The 26391-nt window shown below is 34.5% G+C and overlaps 1 protein-coding gene across 2 annotated transcripts in view; it reads left to right on the top strand.

Annotated features, from left to right (window-relative positions):
* The window catches only part of BARD1 (BRCA1 associated RING domain 1), a 71519-nt gene that overhangs the window by 27957 nt on the left and 17171 nt on the right, over positions 1-26391 (top strand). For both annotated transcript variants that reach the window (XM_039844710.1, XM_039844711.1), the window contains exons 4-7: positions 1600-2561; positions 8526-8606; positions 10294-10466; positions 22883-22991. In XM_039844710.1, coding sequence (XP_039700644.1) covers positions 1600-2561; positions 8526-8606; positions 10294-10466; positions 22883-22991 — 1325 coding nt within the window. The remainder of the gene's footprint in view (positions 1-1599; positions 2562-8525; positions 8607-10293; positions 10467-22882; positions 22992-26391) is intronic.

The raw sequence follows: 26391 nt of genomic DNA, 5'->3' as shown, positions 1-26391 counted from the left end.
AACTCTACTGAATCTTCGTATTTTAATTCCAAATTACAAATATTTTTTCTAGAAAGTTCTTTTTAAAATATAATGTAGATTTCATAACTGTATAGCGCAATGAATTTTCACAAATCGAACTCATTCTGAAGAATAAACAGTACACTAGAAGCCCCTCTTGTTGCCCATTTCCAGTCACTGCCTTCTGTCCCCATTGGGATCATCACTATTCTGACTTAACACATTATATACATTTTAGCTGTTTTTATGCCCTCTTTTTGTATTGGGCTTCTTTTGCTCCAGAGTATATTTGAGTATGTAGTTATATAGTTCATTCATTCTCATTAGTTTTTGGTTTACATAGCTTGAGGTTATATTAGATAGCACCTAAGGAGTTGTAACTATTATCTTTAGTCCCGTAGATTTATTTTGTCTGAAGTAAATTGAAATCAGGTAGTGTGAGTTCTCCAACTTTGTTGTTCAGTATTTTGTTGCTGTTCTAAGTCTTTAGTCTTTCCACATTATAGTTCCTTTGTTTGTCTATGTAAATTTCAGAATTATCTTGTCTGTTTTTACCAAAAAACCTGCCGGAATTTTCACTGGGATTATGTTATGGTCTGTAGATCTAGTGGGGAGAACTGACATCTTAACAGTATTCTTATTCATTAACATGGTATGTCTTTCCATTTGTATAGCATTTTTTTCATAAAGGTTTTGTAATTTTTAGCAAACCACTTGTACATATTTGGCTAGATTTATATTTAATTATTTTATGTATTTTTGGTACTATTATAAATGGTACTGAATTAAAAAAAAAATTTTAGTTTACATTTATTCCTGGTTAGTATATAAGAATACAGTTGAACTTGATATATCAACCTTGTATTTTATGACCCTGTTAAAGTCACTTTTTTAAAAAATATTTTTTGGGATAGTCTATATAGTCAATCAACTAAGTAGTTCCAGTCTTTCTGCTTTAAACATTTTACAAGCTGTGTGTATTTTTGTAGATGGTACTTCATCAGGTTGAACAAGTTCTCTTCTGTCCTTAATTTGCTGATTCTTTTTTAAAATCATGAATGGATATTGGATTTTGTCAAATGTTTCTTTCTGTATCTGTTGAGAAAATCACATGGTTTTCCTTTAATTTGTTGGTATAGTGAATTATATTGATTGATTTTCAAAAGTTTTTTAAAAAAAATTAAGCATCAGTTAACAAGTCTTAATTTTTTGACTACTGCATTTAAATCTATATCTGCCTATTAGTTAATTTAGTTCGTTAATGTGTATTTTCTCCATGGTGCTTATCACCACCAGCATACTGTAAGTTCTACTTATTTATTTGTATATTCTGTCTATACCCAGAAATATAAGTTCCCTGGTTTGATCTCTGCTATATCTCTAGTCCCTAGAACTCTGTCGGGACTGAAGTAGGGTTCTGTAAATATTTTTTGGATAAGAGAATACCCATGCTCACGGAGTTCATAGTCTAGGAAGGGAGAGGAGGTACACAAATAAAAGTTGATACATTTTAGGAGAACTGTAAACAGAATTCTTTGGGAGCTCAAGATGGGAAAGATTAAGTTCATGTAACATATTTCTTTTCCTTTTTTCTTTCAGATTTAAAAGAAGATACATCTAGGAAAAGTTCATTTAATGATGCAGAAAATAAGAAGAATTCAATAAAAATGTGGTTTAGTCCTCGAAGTAAGAAGGTCAGATATGTTGTGAGTAAAATTTCAGTGCAAACCCAGCCTCAAATTGTAAATGAACAAAATGCTCAGCAGGCCTCAATGTACGAATATGTTTCTACAAGTCCTCCAGTAGATGTCTCTGCGCGAGGTAAAAAGGCTTCCACGAGATCTGGGAAAAAGCACAAAAAGAAAACTTTAGCTCAAGTCAACCAAGAATGGAATTTAGAGGCAGACAAAAAAGATGGTGAACTTGACTCCAAAGAGGAATTTAAGGAAAAGCTGGTATCTTTCTGTAGCCAGCCATCTGTTATTGCTAGTCCTCAGATAAATGGTGAAATAGACTTGCTAGCAAGTGGTTCTGTAGCAGATTCTGAATGTTTTGGAAGCGTAACTGAAATCTCTTTACCATTGGCTGAGCAAATAGAGTCTCCAGAAATTAAGAGCAAGAACAAAGTAGTGACTCCTGAGAAGAATCGCTGTGAAAATTGTCTTCCATCTAAGAAATCCGTGCCCTTAGGTCGTAAAGGAAAACGTGGGCTTCGCAGGAGACTCCCCAATCCCAGTTCTAAGAGATGCAGAAGCAGCATTCCCAGCACCAGTGGACATTTTGTTAAGCAAACAGTGCTATCGGAAAACACATCATTGCCTGGCTGTTCTTTGCCACCTTCAAGCAAAGTTGAAGTTGGTGGCCCATTAAGGAGGAAAACCAGTGATATATTAGATGACTCCATTAGCCCTTCACCAGGTATACCACCTTCTACACTGAATAGTCCAAGTTACAGGCGAATGATGTCCAGCCCCTCAGCTGTGAAACTGTTGCCCAATAGCCTTATGGCCATGAAAAGAAATCATAGAGGAGAGACCTTGCTCCATATTGCTTCAATTAAGGTATGAAGCTTACTTTGAAATATAATTTCCAAATGGTATCAAGTCTAAAACAATTTCTTTAGGCTTTGTGAAGAATGAGATTACTAGGATAATTAGTGTGCCACAGATGAGATACTTTTAAAGATTGAACCAGAGAAGTAAAATGCATGGGGACCGCATCCCCGCCTCGAAGCTATAGCCACTGGGCCTGAGGAACATGATCTTGCAGGAGAAAACCAGTATTTCACTTTTTTTGCTTGTACTTAAGGAAGTGCTTTTGTTTTTGTCTATTCCATAATGGTTTTGTTTAGTTTTCACCTTTTTTTTTAACCCATTCTTCTCATGCTCTATGAATATAGACAGTTGCCAAGTTACTGCTGGCAACATGTCTTTACCTTGCAAAAGAGGTAGGGGCAACGTGACAGGCGGCGAGCTTCTGTATGTATGACACTCCTAGGGGCACTGCCAGAATTTGGAAGTTTGAAAGATGTGATCTGTATGTTTCTCCAGTGACCTGGAAATTGACTGTGAGAAATGACTTCCTATGGTTCACTGCAAAAGGAGCTTCTTTGTGACCTACAGCCAGCTTGATTCTCTTTATTTATTGCCTCAACACTTGGGGTGTGGCAGTGTTTGTTTCTGGAATCTGGCTAGTTTGTGGAGCATGGGGTGTGCTTGCAGTGGTTAATGTTTGAAATTGACCCAGCTACTGCACATAAAGAGGAATCGTCAGCACCACAGCTTTATAGACTGAGATCTGTGATTTCATGCAAGTGTTAGGAAGATATGATATGGGAGAGCTTAGTACTAAATTAGGATAGCTTTTATGATTTTTCAGTAAATTCATTGGGAAATCCTTAGGTCCTTTGCATGGATAAAGGACTTTGGGAGGTCTGGAAAAAACCTCATGGATGCCCCTGAACATGAGGCTGGTGAGCAACATAAAGCATCCAGGAAGAACACAAAGTAGACACTGAGTTTAGGGACTCCTTTATATTTGCGTTGGGAAAGAGAATTTCTCCCAGCTGTTAGTGTTTTATTTTTATTTTTTCCCTTGCTTTATCGTCCAGTAAATGATGAATGTAAAATACTCTATATCTGATGCAAGTGGAGGGAACCTGCAGCTAGGGATTGCATATACTTTGGACAATTTAAATTTTCAGAGTTGGCTCTAGTTACATTTTAGTTTGATTTTTGCAAAGCATGATTTAAAAATCAGATTGTATTTTTGTCTCTTTGTTATATATAACATATATATAATATATATACACATCAGCTGTTATAAATCTTAACATGTTATTAATGCTTTATTGACATAAGTAGCTAGCATAATAATTATTTTTTGTTAATTTTTCTGAATATACGTAAGAATGTAAGCTGCTTTAGTTTCTACATTTTGCTTTCTGGGAATTATTTTCAGACTACCAGGTAAGCATCTGCTTACATTGATAGAGAATTTTTCTTTTAACAATACAACTAATTTATCTTTATTAATGAGGCTGTCTAGGACCTAGAGTCTAGGTCATGGTTTGGCAAACTCTTAAAGGGGCAATTAGAGTAAGTATTTTCAGCTTTGCAGACCAAATAGCCTCTATAACAACTATTCAGTTCTGCCGTCCTAGTGCAAAAGCATCCATAGACACTATGTAAACCATTAAAACTTTACATTCAAAGTCAGATATCTGGCCATTGTCTACCTACCCTTGGCGTAGGCCATGGAGAAAAGCCACAGTAGAATCCTAAGACAGGAACTTTCACCTTCTGAATTATTCAGATATAGTCATTGCTACCAATACTTTCACGTGTTGTTTTTTCTGCCTCATATTCTTTCCTTTCCTTCCCTTTTCCCTTCTGGTCCTTTGTACCTAACTTTCAAAATATAGCTCATATCCTACCTTCTTAATAAGTCTTTTTAAGAATTCCCAGATTTAGTTTCTTCTCTGCGGTGGACATTATTTTGTTTGCACTTAGATTATTTAGCTTTCTGTTTATTATATGACTCCTCAATTAGATTTTGTGGTTATCCAGAGTATGTTCCTTCTTTAAAATTTAATTTCAAAATATGAGTAATAACTTTACATTTCACAAATAAAAATTAAAATTGAAAGCCTCACTCCCATTTCTGTCCCAACTACTCTATTGCTGACAAGCCCTTCCCACTTTTTAAATTTTCTTATGTATTTTTTGTTAATTTCTTTATGCAAATATAAGCAAATGTTTTCCATATTAGTACACAACTTTCTGTACAGTCTGTACATTTTTTTCTATGAAGTTCCTTTATTTTTTTAATTAAACTTATTGAGGTAACACTGATTAATAAAATCAAATGTTTCAAGTGTACAGTTCAATAGTATGTCATCTGTATATTGCATTGTGTGTTCACCACCCAAAGTTAAATTTGTTTCTGCCTCCAAATATTTAACCCTCTTTACCCCTATTTTGTACATTTTTATAGTGGCATAGTTTCCATGAATTTTTTTTTTATTTAACTAGTTTCTTACTGATGAATACCTGTTTTCCACTCTTTTGCTTTTATAAACAGTATGACAGTAAGCAATCTTTGTTTCATTGTAAGCAGGTATATCTTTAGGATAAATTCCTAGAAGTGGGAATTCTAGGTTAATGTAAAATAAAGTATCTGTTATTTATCTTGGCAGTAGAAGATTCTTATTAAATATTCAAACTACCTAAATATTCAGGCTGCCTGAATGTAGACAGTTACTGTATCATCAGCAGATACTGTTTGGACTGTCAATTCTCAAATCCTCTTTCCCTCAGGAGCATGGACGTATTGGTCAGCCAACTAGTTTTTGGACATTCAACACCTTTTAAATGCAAATTCTACACAGGATTATTCCTGAATACCTTATTTATACTTATATTACATTATAGAATTTCAAACAGAATATTCATGCATACAATGTTTGGGATGTTGTGAATATTCTTATTTAACCAGAACATAAGTTGAGATCCATTAGGCTCTTTATTCCCTGTGTTTCTATTTGAACATATATGTCACCTGTGGATAAATTGCTGCTGAGAACATTGTTATTAATGAGAGATTTTATGAAAAAGCCTTATGCCTAAGTAGAAGCTAGGGTAAACACTTATATTGTTTATTTTTCTGATTTAATGGAAAAAACATACGTTAGTATTTGACATTCCTCTAGACATAGAGAAAATTTTGATTTATTACTCTATAATGTCACCTATGTTGGATAATTTGTTGGGGGTGGGAAAAACCTCCCCAAAGTTCTCTAGTACAGATTCTTAAAGTGGTAATGATTACTCATAATTTATGCTACAGTAGCAAACATATTATGAAATACCAAGAATGGCTCGAAGTTGGCATGTCATATGATATATTTGTTATGCAGACATAATAGATAATATTTAGAGGGCACCGTACAGGGCATGATGTGCTTAACATAACAAAGGTAACGAGGATCTTCTGGGTAGAGAGAAAATCCCTCATGAGGATTCTCCTTCAGAGTTTGACTTTGTAAGTCATTATCTTTAAGGCAGTCTTGTTATATTGTGTGTAAAGTCACATTATTACGTGTCCTTCATACTAGCTTCCTGAGAAAGAAACAAAGGACTCAAAAACAAACTGGCATCAGTGATATTTTCAAGATTTTAATTTCTAGAATGCCTCTCAGAATCAGTATTCCTTTTTCCTTCTGTCACCCACCACCTTCGGAATACCAGTAATTTATTGTCACAGTGACTAAGTTGTCAGAATCATCTGTGAAATTAGTTTATTCAGTAAACTGACTAAGAAGCCAAGGAAGTATTTAATATATTTTAGAACTCCATTCGAGATGATATATATTTTTTAATGACACCTAGTTGCTAAAAGGAGAAGTTTAAGATACTTGGTCAGTTCATTTGTGTGGAAAAGCTTAACCATTTGGGGTAACTAGTCATTATTGTGCTAATTGAAATGTTTTGTACTATTTTTATAAAGATGTTTGTTAAAATTTTGGAAATGTTAACCTTTATAATAAGGAAAAAGGTGTGTGTGTGTGTTTTTGGAAAGTTAATTTATATTGTTATAGTATATACAAATGTGTGAAGAATCTTTCCTTTAAATGAAAGCTTAGCAATAAGAAAATTCAGTGTGATGTACTTGCTTCCTTATTTACTTCAAAATAACCAAATCCATTTAAAATTTCTTATAAGCCTTGGTAAATGCTTTCCTTAGATAATTTTTGTTTCTTGCTGCGGTTTAAAAATATCTCAATTTTTTTTAAGTTGTGAGGAATCTAAACGTGAGTGCTTATTACTTAGAAAATATTCTATTACAGAAGAAAGTAATTTAAAGAAATCAGAAGCAGAAGTTAATTTATTTTTTGGAAATCTTATATTGGTTCAAGCTCAGTTACTATGGATTCTATCTAATTATCATAATTTTATTTATGTGCATGCCATTAAATTTACATAAAGTAGGATGAAAATATGACAAACTTTTAAGTACTAGGAAAGGGAAAGCAGATTGGGTATAAAAAGTAAGCAGTTTGCAAATCAACTATACATTTCAGAGAAGTCTAGGAGTAGAATGTTAACAGAAGACATCTTTGATTATATGAAGAGATGATATGAAAGAATACCAGTCTAGCAACCTTATGAGATTCTGCTTTCAGTCTCTAAATTGTCACTCTGTTCCTATATGACGACTGTTCCCATGCGACTCTTCCATTCCACAATGGTGTTCATATTATTTTATGGGCTTCTTGAGGTGAATATGATTTTGTGATTACCATGTAGAATTAGAATGAAGAAATTTTCAAGAAGTGTTTTTGGATACATTTTATGTTTATTTTCATGTTGAAGGTTGGGAATGTGTGTGGTTCTGGTAGTTCATCTGCCCCAATATTCATGGGATTGTTTTTAAAAATTCAAAATTATGTCTTGACAGATGTTCCTGAGCTCATTTGGAACTGGCTTGAATATAGAGCAAAAGCTGCTAAATGCATGTTAACTCGTACTAGAGGTCTAGAATTTGCACCCCTCAGGAACTGTGGAAAGTGTTTTTTATTTAAACTAGAGCTTTTGATTTGAAACACATAATGCTTATTTTTTAGGTCCATGGGATATTTAAAGTGATTTTGTTAATTTAGGAACATAAAAAATATATGTTGCATGTGGATTTGGTTTTTAGAACACTAGGTAAGCTGCCATCATAAGATATGCTGGATTTGAAAGGTAGCCCCAAACAAACAAACAAACAAAAGCAGATATTACTGTATTGAGGGGACTTCTACATTATCAACCAGTAGGAAAAAAAGTCATTTCAAAAGAGTGTCAGGGCTGGGAGTAGGAAAGAGATTTCATTCTCCCTAAAGAAGTGCTTCACAAAACACGACATGGTCATAAGTAACTTGTCAAAGATAATTTATTTTTTATTCAGCCTTTTTCAGAGAAAGCTCCGTTAGTTATTTTTGGAGAAAATAAGCCTTGCTTCTGCCTGGAAAAAATATCTTTGAGCAAATAAGATAAATATAAACTAAGTATATTAAGGATAAATAGAGTAACAGCCCATAAGACAGCAGTTTTTGGCAGTTTTAACGTTGGTTTCACTGAGCAGCTCTCTTAGCTTTAATTTTGTTTTAAACAGTACTCAGAAATCATTTTCATGTATGTTCAAAAGGATATTTTTCACAAATAAAATGATGACTCTAAAAACTTTATTATGATCAAATGCTCTTTGGCTAGTGTCCTTTATTTGGTATTTTGAAATGAATATTGGTATGGGTTGCTAATAGCAGAGATTTTGTACTCTGTATTCAAGGATGGACCATATGATTTCCATGACCTCAGAACAGTTCATACATATATATCTTATTTATTAATTCATGAGCAATAGGCATAAGAGAAAGAATTTAAGTTTTATTTTAACTTGAAGCAGAATCTTTTAAAAATCTCAATAATTTTTTTCCTTGATGATTTTTAATTTCTTTTTATTTTTTTATTTTGTTGTACTAGGGCGACGTACCTTCTGTTGAATACCTTTTACAAAATGGAAGCGACCCAAACGTTAAAGACCATGCTGGATGGACACCATTGGTAGTTTTCTCTTTGTTTTTTTATTCCCATTCCATTCTCTTTATGTTTTATAGTTACTATAGTTTATAGTTATGTAGTTGTCTATATATCATCCTCTGCCATATATACACTCTTCTTAATCTGAAGAATTTATATTTTTCACCAAATAAGAGAATATGGTTATTTTTTCATATAGTTTTTCAATTGTGACAGGTATGAAGTGAGCTACCTTTTGACTGACAACCTTTAGAATTAGGAAACCAGTTATACCATATTGCTGAATTTAGCAAATATACAGAGAGGTTAACTGCCACAACCGGCAAATGACTTCATTCTGCAGCACTGCGTGTCATTGGAAACATTTAGTGGAGCAAAGAGAGGTCAGAGGAACTGGTTAGGGATGTATCACAAGTCAGTGATTCTACCTGAGGATCTCTCACAGCCTCACTTATGTCCCCTGTCCAAATATATAGAGGTGGTAGAAGTCTTTGCTTCATTAATCATTTTTAAAAGTTTTTGCTTATTATTACTAAAATGCAGTATGAAGAATAGTCTGGGAAAACAATGGCACAAATACATGGGAACACATGCCATATAGACTTATTATTTTAGTAAGTATATGATTTGAATGCAGCCAAGGACATGTCAGCAGATGAGGTGGATTCCCTTATCCTGTGGACTGGAAATTCACAGGAATTGGGAGATGCTCATTAGGCCAGGTATTAAAAAGGTTTAAAGTTGTAAATAATAACTTCTTGCCAAATTTTAAGCGGGGAGGATTTGGTCTGGATCAGAGTCTTTTTTGTTTGGACTCTACATACAGGCCTGGCTAACCTTTTCAAAGAAAGGTTAACTTTTTTTTAAGCCACTAAGGCAAATTGTAGTAAAAGTTGGTGAGTGATTTTGAGGACCTGATGTCTAATTTGGATTCCTTTCTCCTTGAAATAAACCTACAAATGTAAAGTGTGGTATTACCTATTATGAGTTGAGTAGATGCATTTAAAAAATACAACATACCAGAGACTTTAGAATACAGCAGGGTGGCATTGTCAGCAGCTCATTAGACATAAGGAAAGATTTGCACGTGAGACATCTTTGAATATTTCATTATTACCAGTTATGACATTCATTCAGTAAGTTCTTTTTGAACACCTACTCTGTGTTATTTCAGTTATCATTGACACCAGCCATACAGTAATCTGTAGCTTCAGCAAATAAGAAAGACTTGTCTTATACATACTCATTCTGGGATATTTGCTTTATTGAGTGGTTATATATATATGCTAGTGAACTACTTAGCTTATGGCTAAGCACCTGATTTAGTGAATTCTATTCAGCCTTGGAGAATTCCGAATTTTATGCACAATCTGGTTAAATACTTTCTAAATTTTTTTTCTTCTTTTAAATTTCTTATTATAGAACAATTTAATAGCTATAATTGCTTTAAGCTATATTTTCTCCTAAACAAAGAGCACTTGATGCAAGGCTCAGATGAATCCGTGAATTTCATTGATCTTGATCACCATGTATCATATCACAAAGATTATAATAGTGGCTTTTACTCTGTCAACAACTTACGGTCTGTATGACTTTTAGGTAAGAACCAATTACTAACGTTCACATTTATTTTTCTAAAGGATGATTTTATGATATTATCTATTGTTCTTCCTCATCACGCTTCTTACTCCTTTTCTTTTTACTTAATTAGCATGAGGCCTGCAGTCATGGGCACCTGAAGGTAGTGGAATTGCTGCTCCAGCACAAGGCATTGGTGAACACCACTGGGTATCAGAACGACTCACCACTCCACGATGCAGCCAAGAATGGGCACATGGATATAGTCAAGTTGTTACTTTCCTATGGAGCCTCCAGGAACGCTGTGTAAGTAGTTCAGTGTAGAAACTTTTTCATTGACTTGTACTCCTGAATCAAGGTCTATGATGAAGCAGAGACTTTATTATTCAAGTTGATGGCTCTCTCCTTTTTCACAACTGGAGTTAGATGTGACCGTTCTGGATTTAACATCAGCATTGATGCCCTTTTCCTTTATGATACTCACATATTTGAGGGAGATATGCTCTTTTAATTCATACATACTTGTCAGATTTATTTTGAAAGCTTTGACTTTCTGGACAAATCCAGTTAATTTTTATTTTCTGTAGATTAATTCATACTTATTAAGAAAAGAACTAGAAATGTAGAAATAACTTATGTGCTTTCCAATACTTGAGGATTCTTAAATATGCCATTCCTTTTCTGTGTTTTTCTGCATATTTAGTATAACAGCAGTTAAAATATATAAGAATTCAAATGTTAGGGCAGTCAAATTATTTCTTAGATTTTTCACATCATTCAAATGAAGCTCTGGGTAAATTATTTTGCAATATCAGGGCACAGAGAAGCATTAGTGAATGCTGGTGGCTGAATTTTAAAATTGTTATTGTGAAGAGTGTCAAGCAAATGCTATAGTGGATTTTATAGCTTTAATCTGTAACTTAGTTCATGTCTCCTTATATATGATCTTACTCTTTTCAGTTAATAAGGTAGTTGAAATAAAAACGCAAGAATTGCCTCTCTGCATCCCTATTGCTTCTGTAGATTTGGAAAGAGCCACACAAAAAGTCAGCCTTACTCTGATTACAGAGGCAAATAAGAATTACAAAATGCAGAGCTTCTAGGTAATAATTTTTTTTTTTTTTAGGTTGTAATTTTTTATAGGTAACCCTATAACACAATTGAAAAACAGATTAATAATGGAGGAATGTACTATACCTTGATGCTGTTAGTTTTAGTAAGTGTGTTTAATATCCTTTATTTCCTATCATATGTGATAAGATAATTGAGGCAAACTCAGGGGATACATATATATATATATATATATATATATATATTTTTTTTTAATTTTTCTGCTTTTTTACATCACACACATTACATTAGGTCCATGTATATCTACGGACCTAACAAATATGTCCCTGCTGTGGGTATAGCAAGCCATTTGATAAAGTAAATTGTTCCAAGGGTCAGGTGAAACTGAATAGTTTCTATTCTTAGGTCCTTAAATCAGCCATGACTACTTTAATGAATAGGGCACTGGTCAGGGCGTTAGGGAATCCAACTTTTATTTGTGACTCCATTATTGACTTTATAGCCTCAGGCAGGTTAATTTCTGTGCCTTGGTGTCCTCACCTATAAAACATGGGTGATGCCTGCTGCTTTTCTATTTCTTTGGAGCGTAGTGAGGATTAATGAGCCAAAACATAGAGCCTGTCTTGTGGTTTGTAACCATAATTCTTCACTACACCGAAGGTTATTAATATATAAGATGTGGGCATGAGACAGTGAGTGAGTCTGCCTTCACAGGTGCCTTCTCAGATAGATGTGTTGTTTTAAATAGGCTTACCTAGTAACATGGCAGACTCAGGTATATCTAAAGCCCAACACTGTTCCACAGGCCTTTTTGCAGTAAGGGAAGTCTACTGAGTGCTGGTTTCTCAGTAGCCACTAGCTATCTGTTGCTATTGAGGAACTAACGTTTAACATATATTTTATTTTACTTTAAATAACCGTATATGTCAGGTGGCTACCATTCTGGACAGCTGGTTGATATAGTTAGAACAGTGGGGAAGGAGGGTTTATTTGGTTAAGAAGTTGGGAATGATGTTGGATAAAGGATAGTAAGGCAATTACAGGGCAATGGCAGGGGTTGATTTAATCTAGGGTATAATTGTGTTTTTAATTTTAAACATCGTTATTCCTTTTCCAGACTATTGGTCATGATGCTTAAGTATTTTCTGTATCTTTTGCTTTCTGTTTTCTTTTATAATAGTTGTTCGTTCACCTGATTGGCTTCACCATTTCCTAACTGGTCTTCTTTTCAGGTTACTTTTCATGTTGCAGCCCAAGGGCTTTCAAAAATTACAAGTCTGGCCAGAGCACTTATTTGCTTAAAACACTTCATTGGCATCTCTTAAGGTTTTGAAAATAAAAGTCAAATTTCAAAACATGATTTGTAGGCTCTGAACAGTCTGGCTCTACTTACCTCTTCAGCCTTGTCTTTCCACAGTTCTTGTTGTCTGCCTTTCCTTCACACATCTTTTGCACCAGCCTTTCTCAATTTTTATTTCCATACTCATTTTTGGTGGCCAGTTTCTCATTTTTGAAGTTTTATCTTCGATACCATTTCCTTTTGGCGACCTGTCCTGATTCCTTTGTGTGTAGTTGGTGCTTCCTCCCAATCACAGAACTTAAGTAGTAGTATTTCTGTTTCTTATTATCTTCTCATTCGATTGTACAGCCTATGTACCAGGGATCACGCCTGCTCTCCTAGGCCCTGCCACGTGCCTAACAGTCTGTGCCCACATTTCATTTGTAGAGTGAATTAGTAGGTGTTTGAGTGCATGGAAGGATGGTTCATTTTTTTCCTCTTTTTTGATAAAGGGTCAGATGAGATGAAAATAGGAATTTGTTTCTTGTACTCCCAGTCTCGTTGTAGGTGTGAAGAGAATGTCTAAAACCAAGTGTCCGTAAGTGGCACGTTTTCTAAGGTGGTAGAACTGGCTCCTGGTAGATGTGAGAGTAAATGACGTGTGCTCCCTGGCAAAATTTAGTCTCTTGCCCAATTGATCATCCATAGTATGTTACCTTCTGTGGGATCGTGGCTACTCAAAGTAATTCCTAGAGCCTTGACACTTTTACCGTCTTTCTGCCATTGTTCTATATATTGTCTTTCTAGAGAGAAGTACTGAGAGGTGAGAGTAGATAAAATTCATTCCTGTGCCTTCCTCCATTTCTTAAGGGAAGCATGGGAAGCGGAGTGTGGGGACTACATGGGGTTCTTACTATTCTTTTTTTGCCTGAAAAATTTTTTTTTTTTTAAGCCATTAATATATCAGGCTCTGGAATCTGAGTTGGCAAGCATATTTTTTTCTTTCTTTTTTTCTCTGCTTATTATATCTCTTTTACTTTTGATGGAACTCTTCTCACTAACCAGGACTAGATTCTTCCCATCCCTAGAAGAAGGTAAGAACCAGAAAGGGCAAAACTTATTGTCTTTCCTTCTTTAGGGCTTGGTACTTTGACTAATTGAAGTTGTAGATAAGTAGGGTCCTTTTGCTTGTTCTGCTTCTGAATGGTGTCCTTTAGCTCTAGAACAGACATTTTGGCACCCTTCTTTATCACTTCAAGGTTGAGGTCCTTTTTTTTTTTTTTTTTTTTTTTTTTTAACGTAGATGCCTTCCTTTTCTGGTCTCCAATAAAATCCTGTTATGTTTTCTCATAATCTCTACATTCCATTACTCCCTTTACTTCATTATCTCCCCAGTTGTTTTATCTGCTGCTTATATTTTGGTAGGAGTGAACAGCCAGTTATATTACTGATGATAGAACAGGGTGATATATGCTTTCATAGTTCAGTGCCCAAGATTCTGTGGAAGTTTAGAGTAGGGGCTATAATTACGACTAGAGGAGGTCATGAAAGGCTTTCTGGAAGAAGACACACTCAAGCTGAATTTTGAAGAAGGGTAGGAGGAAAGGATGGGCTTTACAGAAAGAGATGATGATGGGTACTAAGGTACACTAAGGCCAGACTGCTTGTTCATTCAGTTCTAGGAGCTTTTGTTAGTGATATAAACCTGGAATGAAAGGGAGGAGGATGATGAGATAAGGCCAGAGAAGGTAGGCAGAGACAGCGAAAGACCTTGTGTTCAAATTTTAAATTGTAAACTTCCTCCTCCATCCCGGGCAGGGAGCTCTGTGAACAGGTGTGTCCAATAATCAAGGGGAAGAATGAGAGTCTGAATTAAAGTAGTAACATAGCAGTGGTGTGTAGAGAGGGGAATTAGCTGTTTTTATCAATTTATTTCTTCACATGAAGTTTGATTTACTTTGTTAAGTTTCAAAAATATCTTGTTAGAGTTTCAATTGAAATCGGTAAGTGTATAGGTTGTAGTGGATTAATAAAATTGATTTCTCACTAAGGACCATGGTATGTTTCTCCATTAAGTCCTGTTATATAGCTTAGTATAGTTTTAAATCTATTTTATATATGTGTATATACATGCACCAGACTATTTACTGAGGTTATTTTAGGCAAGTGATTCTTGTTTTGTCCGGATGAACTGGATGTTCTGTTCATAAATACAACTTGTTATTCTTGATGTATAGGAAATCTGTTAATTTTAGTACATATCTCTTGTATCTAGCCAACCCCTAATTCTGAGGATCTAATTATCATTTATTACTGCATTTGTCATACTTTCCAGAACAATATTATAAATTAATGGTGATAGTTGGCATGTTTGTTTTATTCTCATTATTTATTCTCATTGACTGTAAACCTACAGTTAATATTAAAATCAATGTTAAAAATAAAGATCTTTCTCCCAGTTATTTTACTATTTTATAACAAGACTATATTTTCTTTTATTAATGATTTTCATTTTATACTGAGATGATCTTAAACTTTTTGCCTGTTGATGTCACTGATGAATTTTTAAATACCAAACCTTATTGCATTCCTAGGGTGGACCTGACTTCGTGTAGTATGTTATTCTTAAAAGGAATACTTTACATTAGCTTACTAGAACTCTATTTAAGACTTTTGCAGCTATAATTATGTTAGAGTTAGAATGTGGTTTTATCTTTAATTTTTTGCCCTCGGATTTTGATATTAAAATTATACTCATAGCTTTTTTAAGGTAATCAGGATACTTTCCACCTTCTCTGGTCCTGGAACACAAATGGAGTATCTATCTTTCAGAAATAAACATCTCCCCCTCACCTGGTAGAACATTGATCTGTTTTGATAGTTGCATATTAAATATTTGGTGATCTCTTCAATTTTGTTAATAGTAGTTAGCATTCGGAAATACTAATGTATTAATAGTAGAATACATGTTCTAAGAGCTGGGGGGACTTTTTGTTATGTCATTAAGTTTATTCTTACATAGCCCCTATGGACTATAGAAACAGTGTATCTGTTTTGCAGTTTTATCTGAGGCTGTGAGTTTTAGGAGGATGCGCAGGAAGATCCGCTCACCGCTGCTTAGCATAGGGCGCACCAGTGGGGCAGGGTCTGTGAGGAAACACCGTTCCTAGCATATTGTCCACATGTGTGTCAGAGTATCTTAAATGCATAAAGCTTCAGGCCTTCCTTTATATATATATATGTATATACGTATATATATTGTTGTTGTTGTTGTTGTTAAAAATATACATATATATTTTTTAGTTAAATGTTATGATAGTTTCTTTGTATTGAATGCTAAAAAATACTCTGTTTCCACATGCTTCAGGGCTCCTAAGCTAAAGTAGTCCTGTAGGCCAGCATCATATCAATTGATTTTAGTTGTACTGTAGTATAAGGAAGTGATGGTTAATGGAGTTCCTATTAAACTGTGTTTGATGAAAGATCTATGTCCTCATGTGAAATGTAAGACATTCTCCTCACTCAACATTTGATATATTTTGATTGACTTTACACTTCTTCTGCTACTGTAGAATTTTAGTTTGAATTATGTTAATTGGGGGTAAAGCAAACTTACAGATAGGAATAAAGATTTTTGTAACTTAGCCTCGGATGAGAGAAGAAAACCTGGGACAAAGAAAATACATCCTTTGAGTTATTCTTGGATGTCTTTAGAAGAGAGGAAAGCATGTAAATGAAGGCTAAGGGATCCACGTTGAAAGTTCTGTATTCAGATATGTTTTGTTATTAAGATGTCATGAATGTTGCTAAGACCACATAACTTAAAATATTAGAGAGAAGGCTCAAGAACTATCTTTTCAGTAATAATTTATAAAGTGTAAAGATAACGGAGAGCCATTTTGTAGCCCAGGGAGTAGGGAAGGTCAACGACTCAGTAACCTAATTAGGCATTGAATGATTATGGAAGACTAGGTGTGTGAAAGGAAAGGAAAGAATGGAATATTATCTATTGCAAAGCCAAGTGAATTTAAAAACATCTAATTGAATACCCGTGGAGAGAAATCTTGAAACCTTATAAGGCAAGGCATGATAACTAGGAATTAACCACAAACAGTACTAATTTGAAATAGTGATACTCTTTATTTGCCATCTTCATTATTTAGTTTAAAAAACATAGGGACCTTTCATAGGTTCATCAGTGAAGTCTTCTAACTCTGCTTTTTCCCATAGAATCTATATGTCATCTACAGTGATGAATTTCTCTGCCGCATGGGGTTTGGACCCTAAATGTTTATGATTATGGAGGGAATATGCATACACTAGAGAGTCATATATCTACTTGAGAATTTATCTTTTATTTTGGTGTAATTTTAACATTCTAATGCCTTCCCGGTTTTTTTCAAGTCACATTTTACTTCGAATACTTTATTATGTTCTTTGAACTTTGCTGTGCAAACTGGCATTTTTTAAGTGCATCTTGCATTTGAATATAGTTTTAATTCATTTAACTTTGATTTGTGTTTTGCATGAGGATTTACCTCTAGTGAGCTCAAATAAGAGTCCATGATCCAAGAGGGAAAATTAGTTCTATTTTAACTTCAGATAATGAGAATAAGGTTTATATCTTCTATACTTCCTTGTTGCCTGAGAATATTTGTGTTGATAGCTGTTCAAAACTTCATTGGCGGTCCTTCTTCCCCACTGCCTTTTGTACACCCCAGCGTGGACTTAAGAAAAGCTCTTCCAGTTATATTATAACCATTTTATTTTGAGTGTATGGGAGAAAATCATATGCTTTTTTTTTTTTTTTAACGTATATAGAGTTTAGGATTTGGTACTAGGTCTGCTATTGACAAGTTTTCTTGGTAGGATGTAGAATTCTAAATTAGAAAATATCGTATAGACCGTTGGACCTATTAATTGCCCTGTTGCCCTACTTAATTTTTTAAAAGAATTAATCTCCTACAACAGAGCTAATTTGTGTTTTATCACTTAAAAAAAAAACAAGTTGCTCTTGAATTTCTGTGCTTTCCTGCTTCACAGCAAGCCAAATGACTTGAAAAATTAAAATCTATATTCTGCAATTTCATGGTTGTTCATAAAGGATTTCATTCATGGACTGTCTCCTGTCAGTCGTGATAAGTTTAGCATTAGTAAAAATGCCTTTTGCTCATGTGTTCGAGATTGAGTGATCTGTCTATGCAAGTATAAGTTTAAATTTTCCCGTCTCTCCTACTCTCTTTCAATAGTGGTGCAACTCATCACAGGCACATTTGTAGGCAGGTGTCTATTATATCATTCTTAAGGAGAAAAGGGCATTAATGGATTACACTGTTTTCTGAACTCTGCCTGATGCTGAAATGTTAACTACTGTAGTTTGACTATTCAATAAGTACTTACTTTCATCAATCTTAGTGATCAAAAAGAATCCTAGTGAGGAAAAGGATTTTTAGAGTCTTCTTTATCTTTAGATTGTACCATACAGGAAAATGAAAATTTCTTCCTATTTTAATGTCGTTAAGAAAACAGGCTTCTATAATTTTTCTTAGTAAACATGCATGAAATATATGATAAAATTGGGGGAAATAAACGTAAAGGTTAATATTACAGATGTAACTTATGTTCCCTTGTTTTCATTCTGTATCTCTCTTTCAAAAATGCGAATCTAAGAATGTTAATAGTTGTATTGTTATCTCTATTTTACAGATGAAGAAACAGGCTCAAGAGGTTAAGTAGATCTTCTAAAGCCGCACAACTATTGAGTGGCAGAGCTGGAATCTAAATTTAGGCAGTTTGATTCTGTAACTCCAGCTCTTAATTACCATTGGTATATTGGTGCCATCTCTCCTGCTTACAACCATTCAGGGAGCTGGCTGTTCAAGGTTCTCATCCTTAGAATAAAGTCCAACTCTTTAACACCACCCTTTTGTTCATACGTGATCTGGCCACAGCCTACATTCCTGTGCCTTCTCTCTCCCTCCCCTCCTTCTCTCTGTTTCTCCCTCTCTCCCCTTCCCCTCCACATTCCCGCTCCCTCCCTCTCTCTCCTTCCCACCCTCCCTCTTTTTCCCTGTTTCTTTCTTGCTCTTCTCTTTCTTTGATTTTTTTTTTTTTTGGTGATTCTAATTTGCCACACTAGCTTGCTCCAAGGCCTTTGCACATCCTCTCCTCTCTCTGAGAGACCCTTATTCTACCTCTGTACCCCTTCTTTTCCTTCTCCTTTCACATCTGGAAAGTTTTACTAGACTTAAGTCCTTCCTATTTGTTTCCCTCTGCTTTGTCCCACTGAGTTCTGTGAGAACAGAAACTACCTTTTATCTCATTTGTTCTTCAGTAACTAAAAGGGTTCTTAGAGGTACTTGTTGAATGAATTTTTGCCAAGCCGATTACCAAATAATGTTTGTAACTTCCCTCGACATGTATATACACATGTACTCATTCTGTGTGTTAAATAAAAATTAAATGATTATTGCTAGTTCTGGTGTATGTATGTTACATAAATGTATATTAATGCATACATCTATTTTTACACAAAATCTATTTTGCAGTGATTTTCCAAGCATTTCTTAATAGCTTTCAATGGTGAAAATGCATTAACTTATGAACACTTAGATCCTGTCAAGGTTTTAAAGTTAACTTAAAATCTTCAGTCATATCATTAAAAGTTTTATATGAAACATATTTTCAAAAATTATGATTTAAAATCACAACTAAAGGAATAGAGCAGTAATAAGAGAGGGAAAATACTGGTAAAATTTGCCGATATACTATGTTGTGAAGGAACAGAAAATAACTTTTAGAATCAAAAAGGTATCTTATTGGTTAGTGATCATGTAAAATGTTTTAATAATCAGAAAAATACTGTTTTTAGGATTTAGTATAAAATGTTATCTATATGTGATCATTTGAAATTCACTGAATTACAAGAGACTTTTTCAATAGGACATTAAGAGAACTGAACTGTCAAAAGTGGTATATATGAAAGGTATTAATATCCTATCAGACGCTACATGTAAATTCAGTGACAATGTTAATGTTTTTCTGCATTCTGAAAATAGCCTTAGTTATATTGGTGTTAAATTAACCTATGTAGTTTAACTGGTAGACACTTGTGCCTTTCCATTTTCACAGCTACATACTTTGTCTCTAACATCCTTTGCTTTATGCCTGCTTACTTCATTAATTTTCCATATTGTATTTGGCTCCTACACCTGAGCATACAGTGATTAGACTCTTCAGCCTTGCTAGAAGGCTTTCTTCCATTATTAACACCCATTTCAACAATCATGTTTTTTATTCCCTCCACAGACCTTTCACACTCATTTGCCAAATTCTGGTTTCTAATCCTGGGTTCAAGGTTATTTTGTTTGCTATTGTGTATCCTTTACTTTGTTTGGACTCCATCTCCCATTTCACCTCATTATTTTGTGCTTTGGTTTATATTTCATCAGTTTTATACTTATCCATTGAGTATTTGTCCTCGGTAAGATTATAGGCAAGGATAATATTTTCGAAGTCTTACATATCTCTACAAAATACCTAGTGTAAGTGTTAAGACTTTAGGTTAAAGTATGTCAGAAAATAACAATATGTGCTATATTTAAAAACATTTAGAAAAAAATCATTCTATAAGTTCCCTTGGTAACTCATTCTAATAAAGTAGAGAATGAAATTATTTATGTTTATCCTGAGTCCGTGGTGTTGGTTATTCTAAAAAAAAAAAAAACTATTTCCCTGTGTAGTGATAGAGAATAACCGATTTATCAGTTCTTCAGTTAATAAATGATAGTCCTTTATGCATGTGACAACATGTGACTTTCTTCCATATATTCCCTATTTTTTAAAAAAAGAATCTAATTACGTGCATTTAAACTGATTTTTTACATAAGGTCTGTAAGCAAATTGTTAGTCCATTCAAATATATCATTATGGGAAAAATAGTTATATGACTTTTTTGTGCTCTCATAATAAAGAAGAAATCTTACATACCCTATCTTCTCTTGCTATATTTTTCCGAAGAAGTCACATACAGTCTTGTATATAATTCTTAATTTCGGTGGTCCATGACAAAGCGAATTTAAATGACAGGATTTAATAGGCTCCATCTCCCTTGATGCCGGGCTGAGGTTTAACTGATTATCTTTCAACCTAGCATTAGTTATGTGCCATTCTCCAGTTCATTAGCAATGCAGGAGGACTAAGGGTTTAGTGAATTGCGTATAAGCAGAAGCTGTCTCTATTCTAAGTGGAGAAACCACATGTTTAAAGACCATATGAGATAGTAAGCTTTGTGTAATAAAGACTTTAAATGTAAATTAGAATCCTACTAATCGTTTTATGATGTAGTTCTTTAGAAAGTAAAAACATCTTACAAGACCATTGTCTTATTATTTTTTGGTTTAAAGTCCTCACTAGCTGATGGGCATGGTACTTTCATTACTATTTTTGTCATGTTATAGTGGACTTTATTTGTGTAAAATAAGTATGCTACAGTTACTGTGCCTTAAAGTGCATGCAATTGAGCCCTTAAATTTTATTTCTTTGAAGTGTAAAAATCTACGTTAGTCTTTGTTAAAAAGTCCTTATGTGTGCAGTGATCTTTGATGACGTACATTGTGACATTTTTTTTTGCTGTTTATTTTGCATTTGGTGGTTTAAGGCTTAGAATTTTGGTTCTTTAACTCATTCGTTTTTTTGATTTTCATACTTATAGAGTACGTTTGAGGAGATTGTGTATTTTTACGTGGGCATAATAATTTAGAGAATGAAATGAAGAAATATTAAGTATATTGATGAGGTCAGCTACCTTTTGAAATAAGCTGAAATTGTTTGCTTTAAATATATGGGAATTTGGCAAGATCTAAATTCCAGCACAATGACTTGTGTCACTTTGTTGTAAATCAGGAAGCTGAAATATAATTGGTTATAATTATACCTGGGCTGGAGAAAGACTGTTGCCAGGGGAAAGTTATACATTATCGGACCTGGGCATAAAGGGATATCTGGGAATGCAAGTTTATCAGTGTTTACCCAGCACTGTCTCAAGAAGAAAGAGTGCCTGAACCTGATAGTAGTAAAATCGGTCATTTAGAGAAACATTTGCTGTGTTTCATTTATTTTCTTAATCTGCTAGCTTTCTTTTCTTACTATGTCATCAAAACAGCCTTCTCCAAGGTTATTAATAACCTTATCTCTAAACTCATTAGGTGCTTCTATCTCTCATCTATGTGTCTCTTATCTCTGTGCCCTTCATTGAGCATAAGACTGAGTTGGTCCCTTCCTCCTTTCTCTTCCCCAGTGTTTCACTAGGTTTTTTTCCAGATATTTTTCTATACATACAATTTGAAAAACTGGTAATATACCATGTTTACCTAAAATTTTATATCCTGTTTAACACCTTGCATTTTCACTAAAACTTTAATGGCCATTAATTATATAAATATACCATAATCTTAGAAACTGTAAAAGGAATGCTCATTTTAGAAAACTTTGTGCCATAATACAGTATATTAAAATCATTTTGAAACCACATGCAAAGAAGTAGAATTGTTAGCAAAAGTTGTATGGTTTTAGCAATTTATAATTAAAAGAGTAATAATAGGCAATATTGAATATTACTGTAACGAACAAAGAAAACATGACATTAAATCTAGTCATTGGAACCTTTCTGTCTGTTTTCCCATCTAGGAAATAACAGAGTGATACTGTGTCTCTAAAGTTTCTGTGTAATATTCTGTCTTGTGAATTAGTGCATGGCGAGAAATCTGCATCAACTTGTTCTCCGAACTGCTGTGTGATGACTGTGACTATGATAGATTATAGTGTACATACATATTAAAATTAATTTAAAATTGCCCTGATCACTACTTTATTAAATTGTTTGTCATGTGGCATTAGTTTTCCTTCCAGTGGATCTAAATGCCTATCCTGTGAATTTTATCTAATTTTTGTATCTGTTTATATAAATGATAGAGCCTATAATTGCTACAGTAAATGATTTTTATTTGCATTTGAAAGCACCTCACACGTAGTGATTAATAATTATGAAGCTATATTTTAATATACGAATGTGAATACAGAAGCGTACAGAGTTGTGAAAAAATTCATGTGTAGGTATCAATATATTCAACTAAATGTCCCCCTGGTTACACAGTCTGGTTTCAAATTAAAATTCTACCTCTTTTTTTTCCATTGAATTCAGCAGCTTGTGATACTTGATCCTTTTGGTTTGTGTGAATTGAGTCATTTGTTTTAGTAAAAATTGTGTATTATTAAAGAATTAAAAAAAAAATGTTTTGCTAGTGCATCCATTTAGTTAAGAATCGAGTCACACATTTTATTTACTTACACCCATCTGTACTTATTTTACCAGTAACATATTTGGTCTGCGACCTGTGGATTGTACAGACAGTGAAAATATGAAATCACTATTGCTGCTACCAGAGAAGAATGAATCATCATCAACTAGCCATTGCTCAGTAGTAAGTATGAATTTAGCTTTGGGGAATTTATATTTCTCATTGAAATTGGTTATGAAAGGAGCATAATGGAAAATTTTCCAGTTAGCAAATTGCTTTCATTCGCTAAACAATTATTGAGCACTTCCTGTGTATTAGGTTTTGTGAATTTGAAGACATAATCAGAAAAAATGTATCAACAAATATTTATTGACCCTCCCCCATACTTTAGGTGGTATTTGTGCACAATAAATTTGACTGACGAGACTCTCATTCTCAAGGAGCTTACATTTAGTGAAAGACGGGCAAGAAACCAACTGTAAATATGTAAACTAATATAACTAAAACAATTCCAGGAACTTATAAATGAGTGCTTTGATGCAGATTTTGTAGAATGTAATCAAATGGAGGGTGATGGGCTCCAGAAGAGGCACTGCTTTAGCTGGTTCACTGAGGACAGCATTTAAAGAACTGATACTTGATTTGAAACCTGAATGGTGAGAGGAGGTAGTCAGGTGGATATCTGGAAGACAGGTGTTCCAAGCAGAAGGAACAGCAAGTGTATAAGCCCCTCAGTGGATGAGCTTGTCATACTCGAAGGTTAGATCATTATTGGTAGTGACTAGTGAGTGTCTAAGAGTACTGGGAAACATTGAAAGAATTTAAAGCAAGAGAATGACGTGATTTAATTTATGCTTTAGAAAGTTTACTACTCCAGCTGCTCCGTAATAAAGAGGCTGTAGGGTAGGGGCAAGAGTAGAAGTAGGGAGATTACTTGGGTCTGTTTCATTTTGACAGAATAGAGAGACCATTATGACATGGATTAAGGTAATAGCAGTGGAGATTATGAGAAGTAATGGGATTTAATATATATTTTTGAGTTAATGCTAACAGAATTTTCTGTTGGAATATCGATGAGGTGTGGGGAAAGAGTAGCACTATGACTGTAGCAGTGGAGTAGATAGATGGTAGTACCATTTGCTGTCATGTAGAGGGAAATTGCCAATTTTGTAAGACATCAAATGGAGATATTGAATAGACAGTTGAATATGTGAGTCTGTCGCTTAGGAGAGAAGTACAAGCTTGAGATAAAGGGGATAGTGCCTGTTTCTTAGGAACTTGTAGTTTATGGAGAATATAGATGTAAAAAATGTATTGCACATGTCATAAACTTATAATGAAAGCCATAAAAATGTACAGTAGAATCATATAGAAGGAAGAATCTAACATCGGAGGGATCAGGGAGAGCTTCACAAAGAAGGTGACGAAAAACATATAAGCTTTTAAAGGTAAAAGCTTTAGTGAGGGATTCAATAGAGTGCTATTGGTATAAACTATAGCTCAATAGCAAAAAAAAAAAAAACAAATTAAAAAATGGGCAGAGAATCTGAGCAGACATTTTTCTAGAGAAGATATACGCATGGCCAATAGGCACATGAAAAGATGCTCACCATCAATAATCATTGGGGATATGCAAATAAAAACTACAACGAGAATCACACCTGTTAGAACGACTGTTATCAAAAGGACAAGAAATAACAAATTTTGATGAAGATGTAGAGAAAAAGGAATCCCTTATGCACTGTTGGCTGGGAATGTAAATTAATATGGCCTCTATGAAAGCCAGTATGGTGATTCCTCAAAAAATTAAAAATAGAGCTACCTTATGACCCAGCAGTTTCACTTCTGGGTATTTATCTGAAGAAAACGAAAACACTAACTCAGAAAGATATATGTACCACCCTCTCCCCGCCCTGCTCATTACAGCATTATATATGACAGCCAAGATATGGAAGGAACATAAATATCTGTTGATGGATGAATGGATAAAGAAAATGTGGTACCCTGACTCATCATTGTGTGTGTGTACATATACACACACACGCGTACATACATACAGTGGAATAATTTTTTAGCTATAAAAACAGGAAATTTGCCATTTGTGACAACATGGATGGCCCTTGATGGCATTATGCTAAGTGAATAAGTTAGAAAATGACAAATATTCTATGATCCCACTTATAATGGAATCTAAAAACAAACAAAACTCCCAAAAAACGTGAGCTCAGGGATAGAGAACAGATTGATGGTTGCCAGAGGGTGGGTGCTGGGAGGGGGTTTGAAATGGAGGGGCAGTGCGAAACGGGTGAAGGGGGTTAAAAAGTACCAACTTCCAGCTATGAAATAAATCACGGGATATAATGTATGACATGGTTATTGTAGTTAACAGTACTGTATTGTATATTTGAAAGTTGCTGAGGGAATAGATCTTAAAAGTTCTCATCACAGGAAAAAAATTTGCAACTGTATATGGTGATGGATGTTAATTAGACTTATTGTGGTGATCATTTTGTAATACATACAAAACGTCCAATTATGTAAACCTGAAACTAATAATGTTATATGTCAATTATATCTTGATTAAAAAAATAATGTTATTAGCTTCAAATAACAAAACTTCCAAATGCTTAAAGACAGTGTATTATATAAAGATTATCCCAATGTAGGATAGCTTTCCACTTGGTTAGTTCAGCAGTTAAGTGGCTGCACCAGTGACTGAAATTCTCACTGTCTGTCTCCTTTGCCATTCTCAGCTTGGTGGCTTTGTCCTCACTAATCTCCCCTGTAGTGGTTATCAGATGATTGCCACAATTCCAGGTGTGACAGGGTCCAGCATTAAAAAGAAAGACTAAAACCTTCCCCAGAGCCTTCTAGTGGACTTCCTTTATGTCTCATTGGTCAGAACTGGTACACAGTTGGTTTTGACATACTTCATGGTTGAAGGATAGGGTCATTCCTTGCAGAGTGGTATCTGAACAAAATTGCATTCCTTTTACATGTAGGTAGTGAGGAATAGATTTTGAGTGGACAACCAACATTGCTCACTGCAGTCAGGTATACAAAGTAAGGATGGCAGTCCCAATGTAAGGATCAGCTGCTCAGAGACAAGGAAGCTATCATAAAGGACCTTAGAAATCTGAGAAAATTGAGCTTTGTGTGAGAGGCATAAGGTGTGTTAGAGATATTGAAGGTAAAGAGCCAGGTTGGGATCATATTGTGAAAGGCCTTGAATTCCCTGAAAAGGGGTTCAGATTTTATTTCTCTAGTTAATGGGGCAGCTTCCATGTGTGGCAGTGGGACAAGACTGAAGACTGGGTAAGAGGCTGTTGTCGTAGAGTCCACGCGTGAAATGGACAGGACTGGAACTGCAGGTGGTATGTAGCGATGTGGGATGGAGAGAATAAGAGGAGTTTAGAGAGAGATGGATGGTAGACTCGCTATATTTAGCAACTACTCAGATGGAGGAAGATAAGAGAACGGGATATGTTGACATCTAGGATCGTTCAGAGACGACTTTTCTAGTAAGGGCAGAAGTGGAAGAGAATGAACTGGAAGAGAACCTAGAAATCAGGTTAATTTCCTC

Source organism: Pteropus medius, unplaced genomic scaffold (assembly GCF_902729225.1).
Source record: "Pteropus medius unplaced genomic scaffold, Ma_sr-lr_union100, whole genome shotgun sequence".
Lineage (NCBI taxonomy): Eukaryota > Metazoa > Chordata > Mammalia > Chiroptera > Pteropodidae > Pteropus > Pteropus medius.
Note: the sequence above shows the minus strand (reverse complement) of the source record. Positions and strands in the feature narration are given on the sequence as shown.